Source organism: Rhinolophus hipposideros (assembly GCF_964194185.1).
Source record: "Rhinolophus hipposideros genome assembly, chromosome: 16".
NCBI lineage: Eukaryota > Metazoa > Chordata > Mammalia > Chiroptera > Rhinolophidae > Rhinolophus > Rhinolophus hipposideros.
The window spans coordinates 38,628,034-38,652,301 of NC_138062.1; the positions used below are offsets into that span (position 1 = coordinate 38,628,034).

The window sequence follows — 24,268 nt, forward strand, 5'->3', positions numbered from 1 at the left end:
AATATAATACTGGATAATTAGGAGGGGCCTCCCACTCACCGGAAGAACATGTCTTATTCTGTTAAAGAGAAAAATGTCCCATTCCTCCACCACCAGACAATGCTGTTTGCGGACTGTGATGGATCAGAAAAAGGTCAAAGAATGTTTAAAATCATGTCTCTAAAAATGGCAAAAGAGAAGAAAATCCAATCCACAAAATGACCAAACATCCAAACAAGATGAACCCAACAGGCCCACACCAAGAAACATCATAATTAAAATGCCAAAGGTTAAAGACAAAAAGAGAATCCTAAAAGCAGCAAGAGAAAGGCAACCAGTAACTTATAAGTGAGCTCCTATAAGATTATCAGCTGATTTCTCAACAGAAATTTTGCAGGCCAGAAGGGATTGGCAGGAAGTATTCAAAGTGATGAAAGGCAAGGAGTTTTCACAAATGTATAATACTGCCATCAAAAGATAAAAAACATGTCATCACCCCCAAGAGAACAGGATTGTGATGTCCGTTTGAAAGAAAACACTTCAATACAAAAGTTAACGTTATAAAAAGTAGATTGAATTCTTTTGTTCTTTAGAAAAACTCGTACCTATTACTTTTGTTTCCCACTCTTATATAACATATGCTGAAAGTCAAAGTACATGGAAATGAAAACTTTGAAAAGCAGAATGGGCTGTGGGCTGTGTGGGTCAACATAAAAGACTTCCAGCCATTCCTGCAACAAAAACACTGAAAATCTCTCATATCTCCTTTTATACTCAGTTAGGATGTTACTCAAAATGACATCTTCTCTACAGTTCATCTCAATTATTCCTTGGATGACTCCTCTGATTGGAGCATTTAATCCATTTATATTGAAAGTAATTGTTGATAGGTATGTAGTTTGCCATTTCATTATTTATATATTTTATATTTATATATATAACATTTATATATATAAAATATATATATATATATTTCTAAAAGTAATCACTCTAAGATTCCTTGTAATACTGGTTTGATGGTGAAAAACTTTAGCTTTTTCTTGTCTGGGAAGATCTTTATCTGTCCTTTGATTCTAAATGATAGCCTTGCTGGATAGATTAATCTTGCTTGTAGGTTCTCGTTTTTCATCACTTTGAATATTTCCTGCCATCACTTTGAATATTTCCTGCCAATCCCTTCTGGCCTGCAAAGTTTCTGTTAAGAAATCAGCTGGTACTCTTATGGGAGTTTCCTTGTAGGTAACTACATTTCTCTTGCTGCTTTTAAGATTCTTTCTTTGTCTTTAACCTATGGCATTTTAATTATGATGTGTCTTGGTGTGGGCCTATTGAGTTCATCTTGTTTGGGGCTCTCTGTGTTTTCTGGGCTTGTATATCTATTTCCTTCACCCATTTAGGCAAGTTTTCCATCATTGGGTCTTTAAATAGGTTTTTAATTCCATTCTCTCTTCTCCTTCTGGTATGCCTATGATGTGAATGTTGTTATGCTTGATGTTGTTCCAGAGGCCCTGTAAGTTCTCATTTTAGGGGATTTTTTTTTTTCTTTTTGCTGTTTTGATTGGGTGTTTTCTACTACCTTATCTTCTAAATCACTGATTCAATCCTCTGCTACATCTAATCTACTGTTGATTCCCGCTAATGTATGCTTCATTTCAGTTATTGTAGTCTTTATTTCTGATTGGTTCTTTTTATGTTTTGTATCTCCATTTTTATGTTTTCTATCTCTTTGTTAAAGTTCTCTCTGAGATTAGTGAGCATCCTTATAACCAGTGTTTTGAAGTCTGCATATGGTAGATTGCTTGTCTCCATTTTGTTTAGTTCTTTTTCTGGAGCTTTGTTCTGTTCTTTCATTTGGGATATGTTTCTTTGTCTCCCCATGACTAATGCTTTCTTAACTTCTGCCTTCCAAATGCATGCAAGGCTATTTGTGAATTCTAACATGAAACCATAAAGGGAATGGTTCTGAAAAACCTAATTCCTAATATTACCCATGAGGGGGGATATCTACAACCCTAGTTTTATCCTATGACAAGTCTCTTTTCTTAAAGTCTATTCACCATATCCAGGCTAAAGGGAAACAAGCAACAAAGGCCCAAATAGGAAAATAATAATTTACCTGACAGTATATTCTTTATATTATACAAAATAGTTTATTCCAACTAATTATTAACATGGAAAATAAAAAAATGTTCTTATACTTGCCATCCCCCTACGTCCCCCGTCCCAAAAAAATACTTTTTCAGTAAGAAAGTTAGGATATATACAATGAACTAGGCATATTCAGGAACTGTCACTAGACTAGTAGGAAAATCCCAACAAATAACCAAACTGTCATTTTTTAAATGATGCCTAACATATAACAAATAAAATATTATACAAAAATTAACTTCATATTACAAATGCACATCAATTAATTTATGGATCCAACAGTTCAAAATGGATAGAGAAAATACTTTTAACTGATTTAAGGAAAAAGCACTACCTATTAATCTCGTGTACTGTTGTTGAAAGATGACTCACAAAATCATCTCACCATAATATTCATTTCATAAATTAGTAAAAATCCACATCCTAATGATATACTTTTGGAAAGAGGCTTGATAAACACAATATATTTACAAATTTAATAACAACTCTTTCCTGTGGGAAGTTTTTTGGAACATTATACATGGTTTAATTTCCATGAAGCTTCCTCATGATACTCCATTTATATTTGTTTTGGTAAAAGTTTTCACTTGTAAGGAAGGATATGAATCAATTGAAGCCTTTCACATGCTGTTTACATTCAAGAGATTTTATCCAGTGAGCACTTTCATACCTTCAGAAAAAAATGGGGATTAAAGGCTTTCCCACATTGTGAATATTCATATAGTGTTTCTACGGTGTGTACTCTCCTGTGTCTTCAAATGGTTTTGTGACAAATGAAGGCTTTACCAATGTTCAAATTCATCTGGTTCTCTCCAGTGTGTTCTTTAATGTATTCCAAAGTAACTGGGATAAATGAATGCATCACTACTTTTTTTCTTTTTTTGCACTCAATTTTTCTCCACTGAGATTTCTTTCGTGAATCTTTGGAAACTTAGAAGTGAAAGCTTTACCACATCTTTTACCTTCACAGGGTCTCTTCTGTGTGAGTCCTTGTGTGTGTGTGTTTAGCAAGAAACTGTAACATCCTCAGACTTTATTGCATTCTTTACATTCATAGTATTTCTCTCCAGCACGAGTTCTTTTGGGTATTTGTAAACAACTGTAATCTCTATAGGTTTTACCACTTTTTTCTTCATTTATAGAATCTCTGTAGTGTGATTTTGCATGTTTCTGAAAATAGCTAAAACATTTGACTGCTTTACTACATTTTTACATTCACAGGGTTTCTGTCCTATGAGTCATTTTGTGTCTTCGTAAGGAACTCTGATCTGTGTAGGCTTTCCTACATTGTTTACATTCATAGGGCTTCTCTCTAGTATGGATACTTTCATGTCTTTGAAGATGTCTGAGACAACCGAATGCTTTTCCGCATTCCTTACATTTATAGGATTTCTCTCCTTCTTGAGTCCTTTCATGTGCTTTCAAATTTTTATAATATCTGAAAGTTTTACCACATTGTTCACATTCATAAGGTTTCTCTCCAGTGTGAGTCCTTTCATGTATTCGAAATGAACTGGGAGAAAGGAATGCTTTCTCACATGCCTTACATTTATAAGGTCCTTCTCCGGTGTGAGTGATCATGTGTGCTCGAAGGCTTGAGAGTTCACATAAGGCTTTCCCACATTCCTTACATTTGTAGGGTTTTCCCCTAGTATGAGTTCTTTCATGTCTTCGAAGATAATGAAGACAACTGAAGGCTTTACTACATTTTTTACATTCATAGGGTTTCTCTCCAGTGTGAGGCCTTTCATGTATTTGAAATGAACTGGGATAAATGTATGCTTTCCCATATTTCTTACATTCATATGGTTTCTCTCCATATTTCTGATACTCACAGGGATTGTGTCCAGTGTGACATCTGAGGTACCTCTCACCAGATGACTGCTGCATGAAGACTTTTCCACTCATACTGTATTCCCATGATTTTACTCCACTTTCTTCACTTTCACAGATTTTCTCTTCCATATGACTTCTGTAAAAACCAAGATGCACATCAGTAATGATTTCTTTACTAATAATTTTATATTTTATAAAATATTTGAACTATATTTTTAAGATTTATAGCAACAGTGTAGGTTTTCTGCTTTGTGTAAATTGTTTGGATTAAAGATACTGAATTTTCCACAAGAGAACTTCACCCTTACTGTTATCAAAACAGTGATATCACATATAGAGATTATTAATATTGTTTCCTAGTGAACTATCTTGTAAACACTGACCATCTGTGTCATATATAAGTAATTTGGTAAAAATTTTCTGAGAAGTAATAAATTTGAAGAAGGGGTACTTTTATTTTCTTCTTTTTAAAATTTGAAACAAAACAGGATTCTCAAGTGTAAACTACTTTCTATTGTGAGTGTCACTCACCCCGGTTTCCTCCCCTGGGTTTTGTACTGATCTTCAATGTCATAATCTTCAAATTCTTTCCCTAAAAGCAGACCCCAAAAGAGAATTCCAAAGTATTAGAAAGTATAGAAAAATTATTAGATTCTAGTTCTCTGATGAGCTGTCCCCAGTTTATTTCTCAATGTCCTCCATTTCCACCATTCTTGCTGACTGGCAAGAAACACCTGGCCTCTAATTAACAAGGTGAAGATTAAGTTGTCATGCGTACCTACTGAGGCCAGGTCCCTGAAGATTTCCCACATCACGTCTCTATAGAATTTCTTCTGTGAAGCGTCCAGTAAGGCCAACTCCTCCAGGGTGAAGGTCACAGCCACATCCTCAACAGCCACTGAGTCCTAAAACATCCCAATATATGTGATTCATGGCACTGACAGCACTGGGCATCTAGACTCCATTTGTAGGAAGGTTACCTATGATTCTGTCATCACCAAACATTTATCCTATGATTTAATCATCAGAAACTTACTCTCATCCCACACTTCCTCATTAATTTAATAGCATCATGAACACAGGGAAATTATACATTTTTACTGTGATCACATTACATCCTATTTTTTCCTAATGGCAGGGTGCTTAGCATGTTGGGAAATGACAGAAATGCTACATAGATGAAACAAATATTATCATTTTAAGACCATCATTCCATGTGATAAAAATTATTTCATCTCTTTCCGCATTCCTTACTATTTACAGCACTCCATGAAGCAGTGGGTCACATCTACATGAGATTTCAGTGAATAAAAACATGGTGAAGAACTGGAAGCTTTTTCTTCTATTCCTATCACCAAACATGAGAGTTCAGGAGGCCTGTGGAAATCCAACTTTTAATCAACTCCAGCTGACTATATCATCTTACAGTCATCTACACCGTTAGAAATATAGGCATACTTTGTATTATTTCGCTTAGTTTTATAATGCCGCAGATATTGCATTTTCATCAATATAGAGACAAGATCCTCCAGCAGAAAAAGATTATGACTTACTGAAGTCTCAGGTGATGGTTAGCATTTTTTAGTAATAAAGTATTTTTAAGTAAGGTATACACATTTGTTGTTTAAACATAATGCTATTTCACACTTAATAGACTGCAGTAGAGCATAAACATAACATTTATATACACTAGAAATCCAAAATATTGATGTGACTTGCTTTATTAATATTCGCTTTATTGTGATGGTCTGAAACCAAACCCATAATATCTCCGAGGTACGCCTGTAATCACATGCAGCTGGCTGATGAAAATATTCTTGTGGGGAAGCACTGCTTTTACCTTGTGTAATATTTATCACAGACTCAGTTCTTCCTTTTTCTCTCTGTCCAATTTGGTGGGCTAGAAAGTTATTTGGCACTTAGAACTCAGATATGAGGAAGAAGGCATGACGCCTTAGACCACAAAATTCCTGTACTCATGTGTCTCAGGGCTGCTGCCAATCAATTTTTGATACATACAGACACACACTGAGATAATAGTAAGCCAGAAGAGCTCTTTCCAACATAACCATAACAGTTTATCCTGGATCCTGCTGACACTGAGGAACGAGTTAATCGCTGCAGAGTACAAGAAAGTTCATTGTTGTCCACAGTGGGTGGATGGTGAATCTGCTCATGATTATAAAATACATAAAGGTGTCAGCAGTGCTTTCCTCCAAAAGGACATTAAAATGTTCACTCTCCAATCAGCTAAAAGTGTTTCCGGGCCAGGCACCCTAGAGACTGCCCGCCCTTCTTCTGTCATGTCCCAGCTCTCCCGTGGTGTAAAGGAGCATGAGAGCTCCGCCCCTGAGCATGGGAGGGCAGATGATGACACCACACTTGGCCACTAGGGTATGAAAGGGGTTACAGCTTCCATAATTGAGGTCTCTGGGGAGAGGAAGGCAGGCCTCTCAAGCAGGGATGAAATAGCCTGTGAGAGGAAGGAAAGGTGCATGAACTCTTTTTTTTTTTTTTTTTTTTAATTGAGGCTAGTGGGTGGGTTAGGGTGAGCATTCACACACAAGCGCAGAGCTTGTGAGGATTCCATCTCTGCTACCACAAAGGCAGGAGCACCAAGGTTTTCTTATCACCTGGGTGCACAAGAGTAAAGAGGGATGAGGCTTAAAAGCTGTCAGCAGTCAACAATGGAAAAATGGAGTCACAGACTGCTGTTTTCTGGCTGGCATTTAAGTAACTTAGAAGCTGTCATTACCGACCCCACTAAAAAAAAAAGTGGTAAAAAAAAAACCACTTCTTAGCTGTGGTACATTTATACAATGGAGTATTACGCAGCCATAAAAAAAAAATCTTATTTGCAACAACATGGATGGATCTAGAGAACATTATGTTAAGTGAAATAAGTCAGAAAGAGAAAGACAAGTACCATATGATCTCACTTATATGCGGAATCTAAAGAAAAGAATATGTGAATGAACTAATCGGAGACAGTTTTGGGGACACAAAAAACCAAGAGTTGTTAGATGGGCGGGGGGGGAGGGGGTTGGGGATGGGGGGAAGGGTGAAGGGATTGGGGGGCGGCTGGTGACCACAGGATGGCCTCAGGGTTTTTTGAGAATTACTTTGGGGAACTTATTCAATAGTGTTTGGGGATTTTGTTGGGTGTCCGATGGACACGTGTCCTGTTTGGGAGACCACCTCAGGGATGCTGTGGATGCCTGGTCATGGCATTGTACACCAGAGACTGGACATTAATGAATGCCAACTATAATTTTATGTGTATAATGTGATGGCTCGGTGTGAGGTCGGGGTGGTGGTGGATGGGGGGGGGGGGGTTCACGGTGTGAGGGATGTAAAAATAAAATAAAATAAAACTATTAAAAAAAAATACAAACATAAAAAAAAAACCACTTCTTTTCTTAGATCCATCAGATAATTCTGATCACAGGATAACCCACTATCTCCATTATTAAGAAAGAGAAAACAAACATGGCATTCTGAATTATGCCCCAGATATTCAATTCTTAACATGGCTTATACGCAACCAAAAAATCTATTTCAGCAGTCTCATGCAAAAAAGAACAAAGACAGAACACAATATCCATGAACCCTAGGACAATCTGCTTTACATAGAAGATTTAAATATACTTTATGGGAATACCTGAAGGAAAAGACAAAGACAAAGAACGGAAGAAAGCAGTGAAGTAACAATGACTAAGATTTTCCTAAAATTAATGCTAGATGGCACACTGTAGATGCAGGAAGCTCAGAGAACACTAAATATTAGAAACAAAAGTTCAGAACCAAGTGTACCATATTCAAACTAGACAAACATCCAAGAGAAAGAATATATTGAAATAAATGAGAAGAAAAAAACAGCTTAGTCATTAAAAATCAAAGATTACAATTAAATCAGACTTTTTTCAGAAACCACGGAAGCATGAAGAGTAAAGCGAAACATTTAAAGTTCTGAAAGAAAAAACCACCTCCCTAGAATTCTATGTCAAGCAAAACTATCCTTCAAAAATGAAGAAATAAAAACTTTCTGAGACATAAATTGAATTTTTCATTAGTACACATACTTGGAAAACCATTCAAAAATTCATCAGAAAGAATGTAAATGGTAAAGGGGATTACAAAAAAATGAAGGTAAAATATCTTTCGTATTTCTTAAAATTAATATAACAGATGACACTGTTAAAAAATAACATTATCAACAACTTGGCAAGTATAAGCTATGGACGAGTGAAATAAATGACAACAATGTGACAGGTACAAAGAGGAGGAATTGGGAATAGTGTGGTCTGAGGTACCTGTTGACCCGTGATGTGGTACAGACAGTGTAACTTGGCTAAGCAGTAGATTAGTTGTAAATGTATACTGCAAACTCAAGGGCAAACACCAAAGTAGTTTTAGAATATGTGTAATTAATATCCTAAGGGGAGAAAAAAAGAGTCAGGTAAAATGCTCAATTAAAGCCAAAAAAGGCAGAAAAAGGTGGAAAACAAAAACAAAGAACAAGGCCAACATACAGAGACAGTAAAAGGTATGGTAGATATTAATCCAACTGAATCAATTATCACTTTAGTCACATTGTGTAGGAGAAAGTCACTTTAAATATAAAGACAAAGATAGATGAAAGGTAAAGAGATTAAAAAAAAATGTACCAACACTAATGAAAAAAACATGCCATAGGTATATGTGTTTCAGACAATGCAGATTTCAGACCAAGAAAAACTCAGAGATAAAAGTATTTTACACAGTGATAAAAGGGACCATTCTTCAAAAAGACATAACATCCTTCCTGTGTGTGCACAAAAGGAGGGGCAAAATATGTGAGGTAAAACTGATAGAATGCAAAAAGAAACAGATGAATCCACTACTATCATTATACACTTCAATACCCCTTATCATGAATTATAAATTCCACAGGCAGAAAATCACCAAGGACAGAGAGGAACCCAACAGCCTGATGCAACGACAGGATTTAATCGTAATCTGTGAAGTACTTCATGAAACAAGAGCAGAATATATGTTCTTCTCAAGTTTACATGGAACCTTCACCAACAAAGAATGCATTCTGGGACAAAAAACACCCCTTAAAAATTTTGAAAGAACAGAAATCATACAAAATCCAGGATGCTCTCACACCACGTAGGAATTAATCTAGAAATCACTTACAGGATGATAGTTGGAAAAACCCCAAATATGTGGACATTCAACAACACATTTCTAATAGCACATGGGATCGAAAAAGTTTCAAGAGGAAGGAAAATTATTTGAACTACATGAAATGAAAATTAAATTTATCAATTGTTGTGAGATGCAGCAAAAGCAATGCCTACATAGAAATTTATGCCATCGAACATATACAGTAGAAAAAAGAAAAGTCTGTAATCAATAAAGTAAGCATCCACTTTAGGAAACATTTAGAGAGCAAATTAAACCTAAAGTAAGCAGAATAAAAGAAGTAATGAGAATTTTTTAAAAATTCAATCAATTATGAAAAATCAATGTTTTAATTATAAAAAATTAAAATAAAAAAGCTGGTTGACAAGATTAATAAAATTGATAAACATCTAGTCAACATAACCAAGAGACAGAAATTACATCCTAAGGCCATAATGGGTAACTCCAGGTGTGAGAGATGGTCAATGAAGCCTCTATGGTGAAGACACTATCAGGTATACCCATTACATGGCAATTTTAAGTCTAGAGACATTTATGGCAGGAGTGCCCATTCAAGGTGGGCCAATTTGCAAGTAACAGCATAAAGCAAAATTTGTAAACAAGGAATATGTTGCCTCCCAAACATGAAAAGAATTTAGAGTGTTGTGGGTGTTGAGAAGGACTTGTAGCTATTTCTTCATGGTGTAAGGAAGGAAGTGACCTGTTTATTAAATAATTTTTTAAAGTGTAACCAAGGTATCGGAGTCTTGTAATATGTCTGGGGCAACAGCTTGTCCACTTTTTGCAAGCCGCCTTTTTTTCCAATATATGTATGTCTTGAATGTCAAATGAGTGTCGAGAAAGAACATCATGAATGTCACATCATACCTGTTCTCCTGGAGCAAGATAAACTCAGCTCAGATCCACCCTGCAAAGACTGGGGGGGATGGTAACGGTGCTGAGGTTCCCTGAAGGGAACCAGGTAAAGGTGTGTCATGTTCCTTCAGAGATGAAGGCCAACTGCAGCTGAGAGGCTGTTGACATAGGCACTGAGCAGACCAGACTTACCTAAATCTATGAGAGCAGAATGTGTACCCGTTGCTGAGTGGATGGAGTCCGTAGTTTCCATAATGTTGGGGACTGGAAGTAGGGTTTTCCTTTGCTGTGACCACAGACTCAAGGTTGTGGGAATCTAGTGTGAGGTGTCATTCATTTTTTCCAGGTTTAAGAACAGGTCACATTCAGATGTTCAAAGGACAAGCACTGGGAGAATCACTTCTTCCTAATAGGTTTCTTATAATGGCTTTCAATCCTTCAGGGTCCTCTTTAATTTACACTAGACCATATTAACTAAATTAAGTCAGGAGTATGAACCATGGAGTCCCATTTTGTGAAGCCAATTTTGTGAACTGAATTTTGAATTTCTGAATTATGGGTTCTGAGCTTTCCTCCTCACTATAGGATATTTTAGGAGAATGTGTGCTATGACTACGAGAAAAGGCAAGGATTTCTGATGGTTAAGGTGAAGTATACCCTGTGTCCTCTATATTATATTCAGTAATTCCCCTAAGAACTTGGGGGACCTTGCTTTAATTTACTGAGATCCCAGGTAAACTATAATTTGAGACTTAGCACTGAGTAATTGTGTGAGGGTTTGTCAATTACTGTGTTACAGGAGGTGGCAACATTCATTCAAAACCTGTTTTAGAGGCTCAAAAGCTAAGGAGTCCCCTTTTACCTTTTTTCATTATGTAAATTCCTTTAGTATATTTTGGATTTACAGTTGGGTCAAATTATGAACCCTTTTCAATACCTTTTTCCTTTTGTTCCCGCTCCTGTCCTTTCCTATTTTGTATGTTAGATCACTGGGCAAACATTGACAGAGTGGGTGTCCCCCCTACCCTGGTATTTATCATTTCTTCCTCCAGAGGGCCCCAAATCAACACCATCTGGGTTACAGGCCTCCCCCATGGAAATGGCTGCTGTGTAGGATTTAAGGACCCGGGGCTTAAGTCGTGTTTGAACTAATCCTTCGCTGTGCCCCAGTGAGGCCATGGGTGTTGTCCCCAACAGCCCCGAGGGTCAGGATCTGGGCTGCAGTAGAGGCAGGGGCAGCAGCAGCAGAGGCACTGAAGGAACCCGGGGAGCCCTCTGGTATCAGGAGGGTGGACTCAGCCCACCAGCTCTGGGCTGCCTTCCCTGTCTCTTTCTCTCTTTTTCTCTGAAATACCTGCTCTTTAAGAAGTGAGCATCAGGGGTATGAACCATGGAGTCCCATTTTGTGAAGCCAATTTTGTAAACTGAATTTTGAATTTCTGAATTATGGGTTCTGAGCTTTCCTGCTCACTATAGGATATTTTAGGAGAATGTGTGCTATGATTACGAGAAAAGGCAAGGATTTCTGATGGTTAAGGTGAAGTACACCCTGTGTCCTCTATATTATATTCAGTAATTCCCCTAAGAACTTGGGGGACCTTGCTTTAATTTACCGAGATCCCAGGAAAACTATAATTTGAGACTTAGCACTGAGTAATTGTGTGAGGGTTTGTCAATTACTGTGTTACAGGAGGTGGCAACATTCATTCAAAACCTGTTTTAGAGGCTCAAAAGCGGAGTGAGCATCTAATGGACTTACGTCATTCACGGGGTACAATCATCCTCCTTCTCCCGTAGGCCCATCCTACTGTGGGGAAGAACTCAGCCTAGTCACATCTTCACTCTAAACACACAAATAGGTTCCAGCCAAGACATCAACCCAAAACCACTGTAAGGAGAACCCCACTCCCACACAACTGCTCCCAAAGGACAGCATATTATCAACTCAGAGTCCTCTGTATACAGCCCCAGGCTGGGTGGGTCCACAATACAGCGCAGGGCAGCACAGCTCACAGGAGGGCTCCCCAGCGAGCAGCAGCTCCCAGTGCAGGAGCCTCCAGGCTTCTCATCAGCCTGACAGGTAAGAAGCAGGAGGGGGAAAGGGAGGGGTGGGGCTTAAGGTGCCAGGAGTCAAACATCAAATAGGTGAGCCTGGACTACTCATTATAAGAATAAACACAAGTAAGAAAAATATCATTCACACTGGCTAATTTTTATATAAAGAAACTCTAAAAGGATGATCAAGAAGTAATTAAAACTGGGTGAAGGTGGATGGAGTAAGAACACAGGAGTGGAGCAGGATAACCCTCCCATGCGTTATTTATTGAACATAAAAACAGTTTATATACACCATATTTTCCTATTGTGAATCATAATTCTAATTAACTTTTGCTTTAAAAAATTATTTTAACTTTTCTACATAGTAAACCACTCCAAGATTTAATCCTTTAAACACTGATAGACATAAAACTGCAGACCATAAAAATCAACAAATCCCTTTCTAACTAAGAGGAAAAGGGGCATTATGACAGTTATTCCCTCCCCTATATTTCACACTGGGGATATTTTCAGGATTGAGTAGCATCTTATAATGCATTAGGGGGTTTGCAATTAAATTCTGTAATAGACTACAAATTTCAAAGATTTCCACAGGCTTTGAGGTGTTTTTCTCTAACCAGTGAAAACAGAATTTAATTGCTTTTTTTATATCCGTTAATTAAACTACGAATTCATTTGCCTTATGAATAGTATAGGCTTTTATTTTATCTTTTATTTTTTGAGCTTTGTCACTTATTGTTAAGCAATGAATGCTATCCAAAATTATAGATGCTAATTGTAACTTAATTTTACAATACAAAATTATGCTAATGATAAAAGCCTGTTGGAATTTACCAAATACTCATTAATATATTTTTACATTGCTATATGAACAAGTGCTCTCAACTACTAATAATAAAAGCTATAATTGGGCCAGCCCGATGGCTCAGGCAGTTAGAGCTCTATGCTTCTAACTCCAAAGGCTGCCAGTTCGATTCCCACATGGCCCAATGGGCTCTCAACCACAAGGTTGCCAGTTCAATTCCTCAAGTCCCCTGCAACTAAGATTAAACATGCACCTTTAGCTGAGCTGCCGCTGAGGTCCCGGATGGCTCAGTTGGTTGGAGTATGTCCTCTCAACCACAAGGTTGCCGGTTCGACTCCAGCAAGGGATAGTAGGCTGTGCCCCCCTGCAACTAGAAACAGTAACTGGACCTGAGCTGTGCCCTCCACAACTAAGACTGAAAGGACAACAACTTGACTTGGAAAAAAGGTCTGGAAGTACACACTGTTCCCCAATAAAGTCCTGTTCCCCTTCCCCAATACAATTTTTAAAAAGCTATAATTGATTTAATCACTATGAAAATCCATTTCACAAATAGTTGTTTCTTTTTAGTAAAATTCACACAGCTTTAAAAATTGATTAAATCCATTTTAATCCTAATCTACACATAGATTATAAACAGAAAAAATAACTGGTAATTTTTCAACACTGATTTCAAACTGATGTAGCAATGGTTATGCACACAATTCAAAATGAAGAACATTAATAAAAATTCAATGGTCGTCCACATTTTCACCTATTATGGTAATTGCTTTAATGCTTTGGCTAAGTGAACACTTATGCTTTAGCACATGAATAGCAGTGGTCACCATCTATTTCTCTAACGTGCTGCAAGTAGAAACATTCTTTTCCAGAGTATTTCATGAAAACACCCACTATACAATAGTCACTTCAATGTAAACCACTTACCTTTTGTCCTACAAAGTCTAAAAAATAGATTAAATGCAACTATTCCTTTTAATAACGTTTGCCAAGATTAATCCTTTAAAAGTCAACAAAATCAAAAAAGTACAAGAGATATTTTCAGACACAACTTGAGTTTACTGTGCGTGAAAAATGTTTTTAAATGGAAATTTTAATACATAAATGTAAATTTGAATGCATAATACCAAATGGAAAGTAGCTGAACCACACAGAGAAACAAATCTTTCCTTATCTCTAAATCTGGATGTTTTATGATAAAGACAATATTAAAACATGTGAGTATTAGAACATCTTTCAAACTGGAAAGATTTCTTTGTAAGACGTAATTGAATTTAATATAACTTAAAGTTATAACTTCTAAAATAGGATTAACAGACCAAATTTAAGTACTCTTAGTTAGAGACTGAAAGAAAGATAAGCACAATGATTTAGGAACCAAATATACTAAAATGAGTATATAACAATTATATCAAGAAATGAAAGTGCAGACTCTCTTCATAGGCTACAAAGGCAACATCTCTCCTTCTCTTACACACACATACACACACACATGCACACTCACATACTTATTCAGACATACAACACCCCTCCAGGAAGACAGTATACCAGTGACAGCTTACAATTTTAATACAAATAGTCCCACAATTCAGCTCAACAAAAAGGCAGTTAAAAATTTAGCACTCTAAGATATTCTGAAGGAACAAGAAATTGCAAAAATATTCCTTCCTGATTGAAAGTACCATTATATATTATAAAGCATATAGCTTACACACTCCACTGTGTCTGAAAAACCAGTCATCACAGGTGTTGTAGCAAGGTGTGATCAAACAATATGGTGAATGTTTAAATTCAAAAAATTTATTACAATAAAAGACACATTGCCATTAAGCCCCATCAAAATACTCCCCCGTGCTTGCAACACACTTATCCCAACAATCTTGCTACTTTCTGAAGCAGTTCTGTAAATCCTCTTTTGTGAGTGTCGTTAGTTGCTCTGTCGTGGCTGCCTCGATGTCCTGAATCAATTTAACTTTGGGGAAGAGCCAGAAGTTGCATGGTGCCAGATCCATTGAAGAAGGTGGATGAGGACACGCCATGTTTTTATTTGACAGAAATTGCTGTATACCAGAAGCAATATGTGACATGGAGCATTGTCATGATGGAGGATGATTTATGGCACACTTTAAAACAAACCTTCTCTCAACCGTAGCTCACACCCGACTGATTACACCAAACAAGTTGAAACTTGTCACACACTGTTACTAAGGTTCGATGCTCTGCTTCCCGTATTGAAGATCCCTGCCTTTCTGTTGGATGGCAATGGGCAGCAGCATTCACCATATTTTGTGATCACAATGGAAACGTTCTGTGTCACACATCACTTCTGGTATGGCAATTTATCAAATAAAAACATTACAGTGTATCCTCATCCATCTTATTCACTGGATCTGGCACCGTGTAACTTCTGGCTTTTCCCCAAAGTCAAATGACAGTGAAAGGTAAATGTTTTGAATCCATTCAGGACATCAAGGCAGCCACAACAGCACAACAAAGACACTCACAAAAGAGGACTTCCAGAACTGCTTCAGAAAGTGGCAAGAATGGTGGAATAAGTGTGTTCAAAGCGAGAGGGAGTATTTTGAGGGGGATTAATGGCAATTTGTCTTTTACTGTAATAATTTTTTTTATTTAAACATTCACCATATTCTTTGATCATACCTCGTATTACTGTCCTCTTGTGGGACTGATGTTTTCACATGTTGCCCTTCCAGGAAGGTCCAGGGTTTTTTTAATGATTATAATCCATTACCATATTTCCTTTTATTAAATGCCTATCTAAATCAATTTATGAAAGAACAAAATATTTTAAATATTTCAGAGACAACTGTTATTTGCAGGTAGTGTCTTATCAATAAACTCTCCTAAGGGACTACTACCTGCTGGCTACACCTTTGTGAATCAGTAAGCAAAGAAAACCAAAGGATGTCAGAAGATGAAACACCTATCAGTTCAGCTGTCAAAGATGACTGTAATTATGTAAGCACATATCAAATATCCAATAATGTAATAAAATTGGCATTTAAAAAAACCCACCAGTTGCCCACTATAAACATTCTAACTCTTTTCATGATTCACAGCCATCTTACACACAGTGATCAAAGACTGTCCACCTGTGACCTACCCTCTTTTTAAACACTGCCAGTGATCTGTATGGCGGCCAACTTATGGCTATGGGTATGGCAGAATATGAGAAGGGCACACTGAGAAATTATAATGAGAGAAAATGTGAAAATACACGCAGGCAGGATGGAAGGGGCAGGAGAAATCAGCATGCTCAACCTAAACACTCACTGACTCACCATCATCCTTTCGATTGTACAAAGTGGTTAAATCACACATACATATTTTGTCAGACGTGATAATTAGTGTTAATCTTCAACAGCAAAAAAAAAGGAAGATGCAAAACATGAAAGGTTATGGAGCACTGTGCTCCATTCCCTGGCCCAAAAGAGAAAGAAAACCAAGTGAGATAGGAAAGTCATAGGCAGTTAGGGACAGGACTGCAGTGGAGGGCACCAGGCCCAGACAAACAGTCTCAAAGTGAGATGGGAAAATTGTGAGCAGTCAGAGACACGCAGCGAAGGGCCTCAAGGCCAAAGAGAACAGCAATTGACAGAAAAAAAATGTAGAAAAGGAACTGGGCAGGAGGGGCTACCGCATCAGACTACAGAGTCAACCAAGATACCAGCCCAGGTGCAGGAAGGGGAGTGTGGGGGGAGCCCAACCGGCTCCTGGTAAACAACTTAAAGATTACAGATCCAAGGACATATAGTCTCCGGCTTAGCTTAATCTGAGGGGTATTCCATTTGAATCCCCTCTCTCCTCAGAGAGCTGCATTCTTGAGCTTTTCGCTTTCACAATAAATCTGTATACTGCTTCAATTTACCTCTCTGGGTCCGCATTCTTATTGTTTGAGTGCGTGAAGCCATGAACCAGACATCAGAATCCTGTCACAAGCACATATCACATACCTTGATGTTGAAGAGCTCCCCTTGTCTTTCAGCCACCAGTCAAACTGATGTGAGTGCTTTGGCAAAGTGGAATGCATTTCATCACATCTGCAAAGGCCTGCTTTTCTCTGCTGCTGGGTCAGCTTATGAGGAATATGTATTCAAATGGAAAGCTCTCACGTTGCTTCAAATTCATCAGTATGGTGCTTTGTATTGCCTCGTCAAATCTGTCATGGAGTCTTCTATTTATCATAGTCTGCTGTAACATTCTCATCATGAAGAACATCATTTTGTGTTTTCATCTCTGGCTTGGGCTAATTCTGAATGTAATGCCTGGAGTTGCTTCTTTTTTCTTTTTTTTTTTTTTAATTTTAAACTTTTATTTATTCTAAGTGTGTTTTTCCAGGACCCATCAGCTCCAAGTCAAGTAGTTGTTTCAATCTAGTTGTGGAGGGTGCAGCTCACAGTGGCCCATGTGGGGATCGAACCGGTAACCTTGTTGTTAAGAGCACCGAGATCTAACCAACTGAGCTAACTGGCCACTACTGGAGTCGCTTCTTAACACGCTCGTTTTCCTGTGTTTCTGTAACACGTTTCTCCTCACTTCTATGGTTCATTTGAGAATTCAGCACTAGCCTCAGTTTGTTTGGGTTTTTTTGTTTGTTTGTTTTTTGCTTCTGTGGATAACATGAAGGCATTTTTTCTTTTTAATTAAAGTTTATTGGCGCGACAATGATTAGTAAAGTTACAGTTTTCAAGTGTACAATTCTGTAACACATCATCTATATATCACATTGTGTGTTCACCACCCAGAGTCAGTTCTCCCTCCATCAACATGTATTTGAAGCACTAGCCTCAGTTTTAGAGGTGGAGGGAGGGGCAGACATCACAGTTCTTCATCCTTCTTTCGTCTTTTCCAAGTTTTCCTGGGCTTCAAAAGCTTTGTGTTGCCACTCAGCGGCTTCCTCTTCTTTTTCCTTCTTAGCTTCTTTTAGAAGTGCAGTCTTGGCAGTGAATTTAGCAACTTCTGCTGCTAGCTGTTCCTGATTCTTCATCCAGTCAGCAGCTTGTTTTCCTATAGCAGACTTGGCCTCTTCAGCAGCTTGACACTCCTTTTCAAGCCTTTCTGTTTCTTTTGCTCATTTTCATTCCTGGTCCAGTTCTAGTGCTTTTCTACTTTGTTCTTCTAGTACTTTCTGGGCTTTTACTGTCTGTTCTTCAATTTGCCTTCGACATTCCATAAGCTCTTCTTTTTCACATTCTATTCTTTTTTCTTTCCTGCTGTTTCTCTTTTCTAGTTTTTATTCTCTAATTGCACCCTTTCCAACTGTTTCTGATGTTTCTCCTTCCTAGAGAAACATCTCCTTCTGATGTTTCTCCTGCCACAGCCTTTATCTGCTGTATCAATAGTATCAGGCTTCTTTCTTTGCATGTATAGTTCGTGGTTTCCCATACACAAGGCCAAGAGCTGCTTATTGATTCTTAGACAAGTTGCATATAAAACAAAATCAGATGTCTTTTTGTTGATTGGCTATATAACAAATTTTTTGTCATTAAATGAAATATTTCTGATTTCACTCCAGGAAAAACCAATTTTAGGTATTAACTTGTCATCATGCTTGTCAATATTCAGACCCAAAGCATCAACACCTAGCCACTATTCACTTCCTATTTTATTTCAAAATAGTTGACTCCATACATTTCTAGATCTTGTTCAATCTTCAGGTACCATCACAGAATCTTCCCTGAGCATTCCTCTATTTCTTCATGTCAGTTCCATATTCTTCCTTCCTACCACTCTTTTGTCGGTTTGTGTTGTTCCAAAACACACAAGGATAGGAGTCTATTGTTAGCCAGGTAGCTTGGTTTGTGATCTCTGTTATAATCTCCATACTTGGCCTGGACAGCATAAGAAGCCAAAGGACTGCAGTTTCTGGCAGGCAATATTTCTCATTATTTAAGATGGCTTCTTTCACTTGCAAGAAGAAAAGTCTCTGGGTGGGTTATTTCTTGAATTAATTCCTTAGACACATCTTCAGGAAAGAATTTACCTCTAAATTTGAACTGTAAAGGATTCTCTTTAACATCTTGCCGTGTCACCTTTTTATTTAGTTTAAGCCATGTAGAATAACATTTGCTGTCCACATACTACACCCAAAAAAACCCCACCAGAGCTCATGCAAACCAACTGTTTTCACCACCTGGTCAAAAAGTTGTATTGGGCTGAATGGCAAATTTCAGCTCAACATCAATGGTGGTTACTGTTACATTGATTGGTTTTGGCATTTTCTTTTCGTCACCTTCTTTAAAAATTCTTCACTTTTATGAATTTTGTTGTCACCTTCCCAACAGCGAGTGGGTCTTCCCACCAGAGCATTGTGGCTGCAGCAGGGAGGAAGGCGCAGTGGTGGGACCACTGGGTCTCTGAGAGAAGAGGGGCAGAGAGGTCAGGGCGGTAGGGGAGAGGAGTGGAACCACCACCGCAGACAGCTCCACAATTTGGTGGTCCAGCAGCTCTAGGGAAAAGTTAAATGGCCAAGTTCTCTAGGGACCTGGCCATACAATCACTGTCCTAAAAATGAAAAAAAGAACTCGAGAACTTAAATACACCCATCTCACATCTTGAGGTTCTCTCGCCTAAATAAAACAAAAATTGTATTTGGATCCATAATTTTCTTGACTTATATCATATCTCTCAGTGAACTTACATATTAAAAGCCCAGGTGCTAATAGAAACTAGAATTAAAGGGCTGCAATATTCAATGAAAAAAAGAATCCAAAGGAAACATACCAATACTGAAATCAAGACAAAGCAGCCTGCTTCCCTACACTTCAGAAGGAAAACCCACACTCAGAAAGTTGCATAATTGAAAACTTGGGGTCCAGACACCCCGGTTGAGACAGAACCCCTGGAGTGAGTCAGTGTGGGGGAGACGGGAAGGGACACCTGAGCAGCCCCAGGAATGAACTCTTGACAGCTCCACACTCTTCTCTCCCCGGGGAATAATGGAAACGCTCCCTCCATCAGGCTTCATCTCACGGTGAGGAAATGCTCAGCTGGATTCAGTGTAAGGTTCTGACCCAAATGAACTCCCAATTCACAAACTCTAACCCAGGACAGAGAACTCCTTTCACGAACTTTCTCAATGTGCACAAATTACACTGAGTGCACCTACACTGTGGATGCAAAACTCAAAAATAAGGTCTAAATATGTTGAGGCCTAAGAAGCCACAACCAGAACCTTAGGAAGGGCATCATCATCATCATCATCCCCCACCCCCATGCAGGGGCCGGTCCACATTCCAGGGCTCCATAGTCTCTCACTATAAAGGGTACCCTCCACGGTGGGTGTGAGCAGGTAGGACACCTGCAGGTGAGGCTCCCCAGGAAGAACCACTGGGCCTTCAAGTACAGTTGACCTTCCCTTGACGCAGAGCTTAGGGGCGCCCACCTGCTATGCAGCTGAAAATACTGTTAACTTTGACTTCCCAAAAACTTAACTGCTAATAACCTACTGTTGACCAGAAGCCTTAGCGATAATACAAACAAATATATACATATTATGTATTATATACTGTTTTCTTACAGTAAAGTAAGCTAGAGAAAGAAAATGTTAAGAAAATCATATGGAAAATACATTTACAATATTTATCGAAAAAAGTGCTTATATGAGAGCCCACACAGTTCAAACCAGTGTTGTTCAAGGGTCAACTGTACTTCCCTTTGTCGGCTAAAGGAGGCCTTATCTTGAGTCACTGACCTCAGGCCTCTGCTTTGCACTGGAGTTGCTTTGGAACACAGTTGATATTCTAAATAACAAACCCAGTGTTTGAACAATCCAGCAAAATCATATAAACCCAACATTTATGTAAAAAGGGGGGAAGAAAATATTAAGACACCTTTATAAGTTCAACAAGAAAACCCCAAGTATCTATTACTTTCAGAAAAGAAGCTGTTAGTTTTTATTTCCAAGTAAAGAAATTGGTTTGTAAATAATTAATCTGCTTAAACACTTCTGCTCTGCAAGACTAACCCAAGAATGTTAAGATGGAGGGATTGTAATGGTGGCACTAAATCTTCTATTTTTGAGATTTGGATCTCTGGTATAATTCAAATTAATAAGTGCAATTTAGCTTGGGAATTTTTGAAAGCTTTCTTTTCTTTGGCTCTTAATAATTCTGCTTGTTATACATTTAATATGCCATTTCAATTAGGCCCATTGCTAGCCAAGTGAGTTGGGAGAGGTTTTGCATCTGTATGGGACCCACTCTCCAGGCTCCAACTTAAATCTACATAACCTATGCAAAGACTGTAATAACCAGCTTTACCACCCCTCGCCCCACCCCCAACTACAGGAAAACAAAACTTGAGACTAAACAAAGACTCAAGGCAGTAGTTTGCAGCAGACTCTGCCCAGCCTACCCTTCTACTTGAACAAATCTTCTATATTTCTGTCTGACTTGTGAATTCTTTCATGGCCCACAAGCAAGCAAACACAGGAATTTTATTTGAAACCACCCAAAAGTAAAGAACAGGCCTCAGAAACTTACTACACATCCTCAGGGGAAGAAAAGAGTGAAAGAATTCTATACAAATGGAATGTACTCCTGGAATATTTTATTTCTTCTGAAATTTACTGCCTGTCTGGAGCTATTTACACTGTATTTTAACTTCTACTGATTACACACATTTTACTCCTATTGAGAAATTGAGATTTAAGTCAATAAATCTTTTCAAAAGTGACAAACCCAGGGAGGGACAGTGCTGACAGGAGAGATCACCCAGGAAAGGTTCCAAAGAGGAGGACTTCCCATAGCATGTCTGTGCCCAGGGCAGGTTCTGGGGGAGAGGAACTCGGATTTCATAAAGCGTATTCCAGGTGGTTATTCCGGCTTTCCTCTCCTGTAAAATATTTGCAAATGTAAATCTTTAAAAAAAAGAGTAGTGCATTGAGGAGACAGAGGTATTGTTATGATGGCACTAAATCTTCTATTTTGAGATTTGGATCTCTGGTATAATTCAAATTAACAAATGTAATTTAGCTTGGGACTTTTTGAAAGCTGTCTTTTCTTTCTTCGCTTCCTTTCCACCAACTATTAATGATTCTGCTTCCTATACATTTACTACGCATAGCAGTTTTAATGTTTCCATTTATTTCAGCTCAGTGTTAGCCCTGACTTGGGAAAGGTTTTAGCATCTGTGTGGGATCCACTCCTGACTCCAACTTAAACCTACATAACATATGCAAAGGTGGCGATAAGCGGATTGGCTTAACTGCACCTTCCCCCACTCCAACGGACAAAGCCCAACTCAATAGAAAATTCCACTACAGGCGGAAGAAACTTATATCCTGATTAGAAAATATAAAACTTGAGACGAAACGAAGACTCGAGGCAGCAGTATCCAGCAGACTCTGCCCAGCCGACCCTTCTCGTACTTCAATAAATCTTCCTTCTATATTTCTACCTGATTCCTCCTCACGGCCTGAGAGCCAAGCAGCCACAACATGCATGGCTCTGCCGGGAAGAGATAAATAATTGAAATATTGGGTCTGTTTGAAATGCACCCAGAGGATAAAGAATGAATAATGATGCTGTGAATTGGAGAGGGGAAGTTGGCTTTGGAAATGCAAGGAGTAATCTGGAAAATTTAGGGACCTATTACTGCCAGTCCCAGAAAGAGCTGGGGGGGGGGGGTGTCAAGGTCGTAGGTTTGAGACCCTACTGCACGTCCTCTCCCCCGAGAAAGGACGGATTGGGGACCCCGCAGACCACAGCTCCTCCCACGCACGAACTGCGGAGACCCAGTCAACATTCTACCCTGACATCCCCCATGGTCACCGCACAATCTGGGGAGACTCGGGGCTGCCCAGAGTCTCCCGGCCGGGTGAAGTCGCCGCGCTCAGTGATGGGACAGGATGCCCAGGTCCCAGCTGCCTGCCCAGCCCCAACGCTGCATGTCAGAGGGGACCGAGGTGAAGCGGCGCCCCCTGGGGACTCGGGTCAACTCCGGAGTTGACCATGGGGGAGGGGGCCGGTCGCAGCACAGCGAGTTCCAGCCGATTCCAACCAATCCCTCGTCGCAGTCTCCGATCCCAGCCCCGCACACTCACCATTTCTAGGTTTCCTGGGTCTCTTAGAGTCCTGCCTACCCTCAGGACCAGCACAGACCACAGCGAGACAGAGGCTGTGGCAGAGCCACCGGGGACTGTTTACAGCCAGTGATCCCGAGCGCCCCAGAAGGGAGAAGGTACGTCCACACAGGTGTGATGCTCTGCCTCGCCCACCTGCCCCAGCGGCGCTTCTGATTGGACCCTTTGTGCCTGATGGTCAGCTGGTGTGGGGAGGCGTGGCTCAGCCGAATCAGCTTCAGTCATCCCGCCGGAACTTGTCCCTGCCTAGGACGTTTGCGTTTATTTATTTATTTATTTATTTATTTATTTATTTATTTATTTATTCATTTATTTATTTATTACATCCAAGTACTAACCAGGGACATTTGCATTTAAACATAACTTTTTTTTCCAGCTTATGTCTGATTCCTTAGTCTTCCCGCAGCTTTTTTGGAAGGCGTGGTCACAGGGTACACAGGAAATTCCTGATTCAGTTTCCAGGCAAAAGAGTGGCCCAGGATAGGCCACACTGGAACAAGCGGATCTTATGTCCTGTAAGAGTCAAGTGCTGGGTGTGAGGCTTCGAGGCCACTCATGGAATTCTGATACTAGTTTAGAAACTCAAGACACTTGATATGTGACCTCACCATCAGTAATACAGAGTCTGCTGCATTTTGCTCTTTCATCCTTGCTAGCACTGAACTTTCCACCCATCCCTTCCACACCCCTACTCACTTGGTCTTTAAAAGAAAGAATCCAGAGCACTTGGCTCTGGTGGGACGTTGGAACCCTGCTGCCCTAGCTGGGCTCAGGGACTCTTTTCAGACCAATCACAAGCTATGACACGTGTCCATTAAATTCCCAAGTGTGCGTTTTACAAAAGAAAATTTATTTTACATCCGTTTTTGCCTGTGTCCCTTGTCACAATAATATAAATGGAGCCACTTTAAAATAGAGCCGAAGCTGCCATGCCAGAGGAACCACCTTGCGAGTCATACCTCAAACCTTGCAAAGTGAAAAACGGCAAAATAATCTTTGGACTGAGCCTAGGGCAACATTATGTCTCGAAGAACTCTTTGTAAACATAACAAGAAAGCACTTATTATGACTACACGTCTGATGACTACCAGACTAAAAATTAAAAGCATTGTTTAGAATTAGCATCACGAGGTATGTGAGCTTATCTGCACCAGTAGAAATGCCTTCCTTCTATTGATCTAATTGTTCCCCTTCCCTTTCTCATAAATACCCATTGCCTTTGTCTTCAAATCAGAATATTATTTGGGCTTCTGCCTGAATTAATGTTTCCTGAACAGCTATTCTTATTGATC

The 24,268-nt window shown here is 39.0% G+C and overlaps 1 protein-coding gene and 1 pseudogene across 2 annotated transcripts; both read right to left on the minus strand.

Annotated features, from left to right (window-relative positions):
• Window positions 1-1,527: 1,527 nt before the first annotated feature.
• On the minus strand, window positions 1,528-23,118 carry LOC308509625 (uncharacterized protein). The gene is made up of 4 exons (XM_081077867.1): window positions 22,938-23,118; window positions 4,742-4,868; window positions 4,495-4,555; window positions 1,528-4,099 (listed from the first exon to the last, which is right to left on the minus strand). Exons 1-4 carry the CDS (start codon window positions 22,938-22,940, stop codon window positions 3,343-3,345), a joined length of 948 nt encoding a protein of 315 aa, XP_080933993.1. The 5' UTR covers window positions 22,941-23,118; the 3' UTR covers window positions 1,528-3,342.
• On the minus strand, window positions 17,970-19,110 carry LOC308509623 (radixin-like; annotated as a pseudogene). Its single transcript has one exon. The product of its transcript is annotated as a radixin-like (transcript).
• Window positions 23,119-24,268: the final 1,150 nt, after the last annotated feature.

Bases quoted from the DNA above. Each gene is read 5' to 3' on its own strand.
- LOC308509625 (XM_081077867.1), bottom strand. The intron at 4,556-4,741 runs GTACGCATGACA...GTCTGCTTTTAG, and splicing joins CAGGGACCTGGCCTCAGTAG to GGAAAGAATTTGAAGATTAT. The intron at 4,100-4,494 runs GTGAGTGACACT...TGGTTTTTACAG, and splicing joins ACCCAGGGGAGGAAACCGGG to AAGTCATATGGAAGAGAAAA.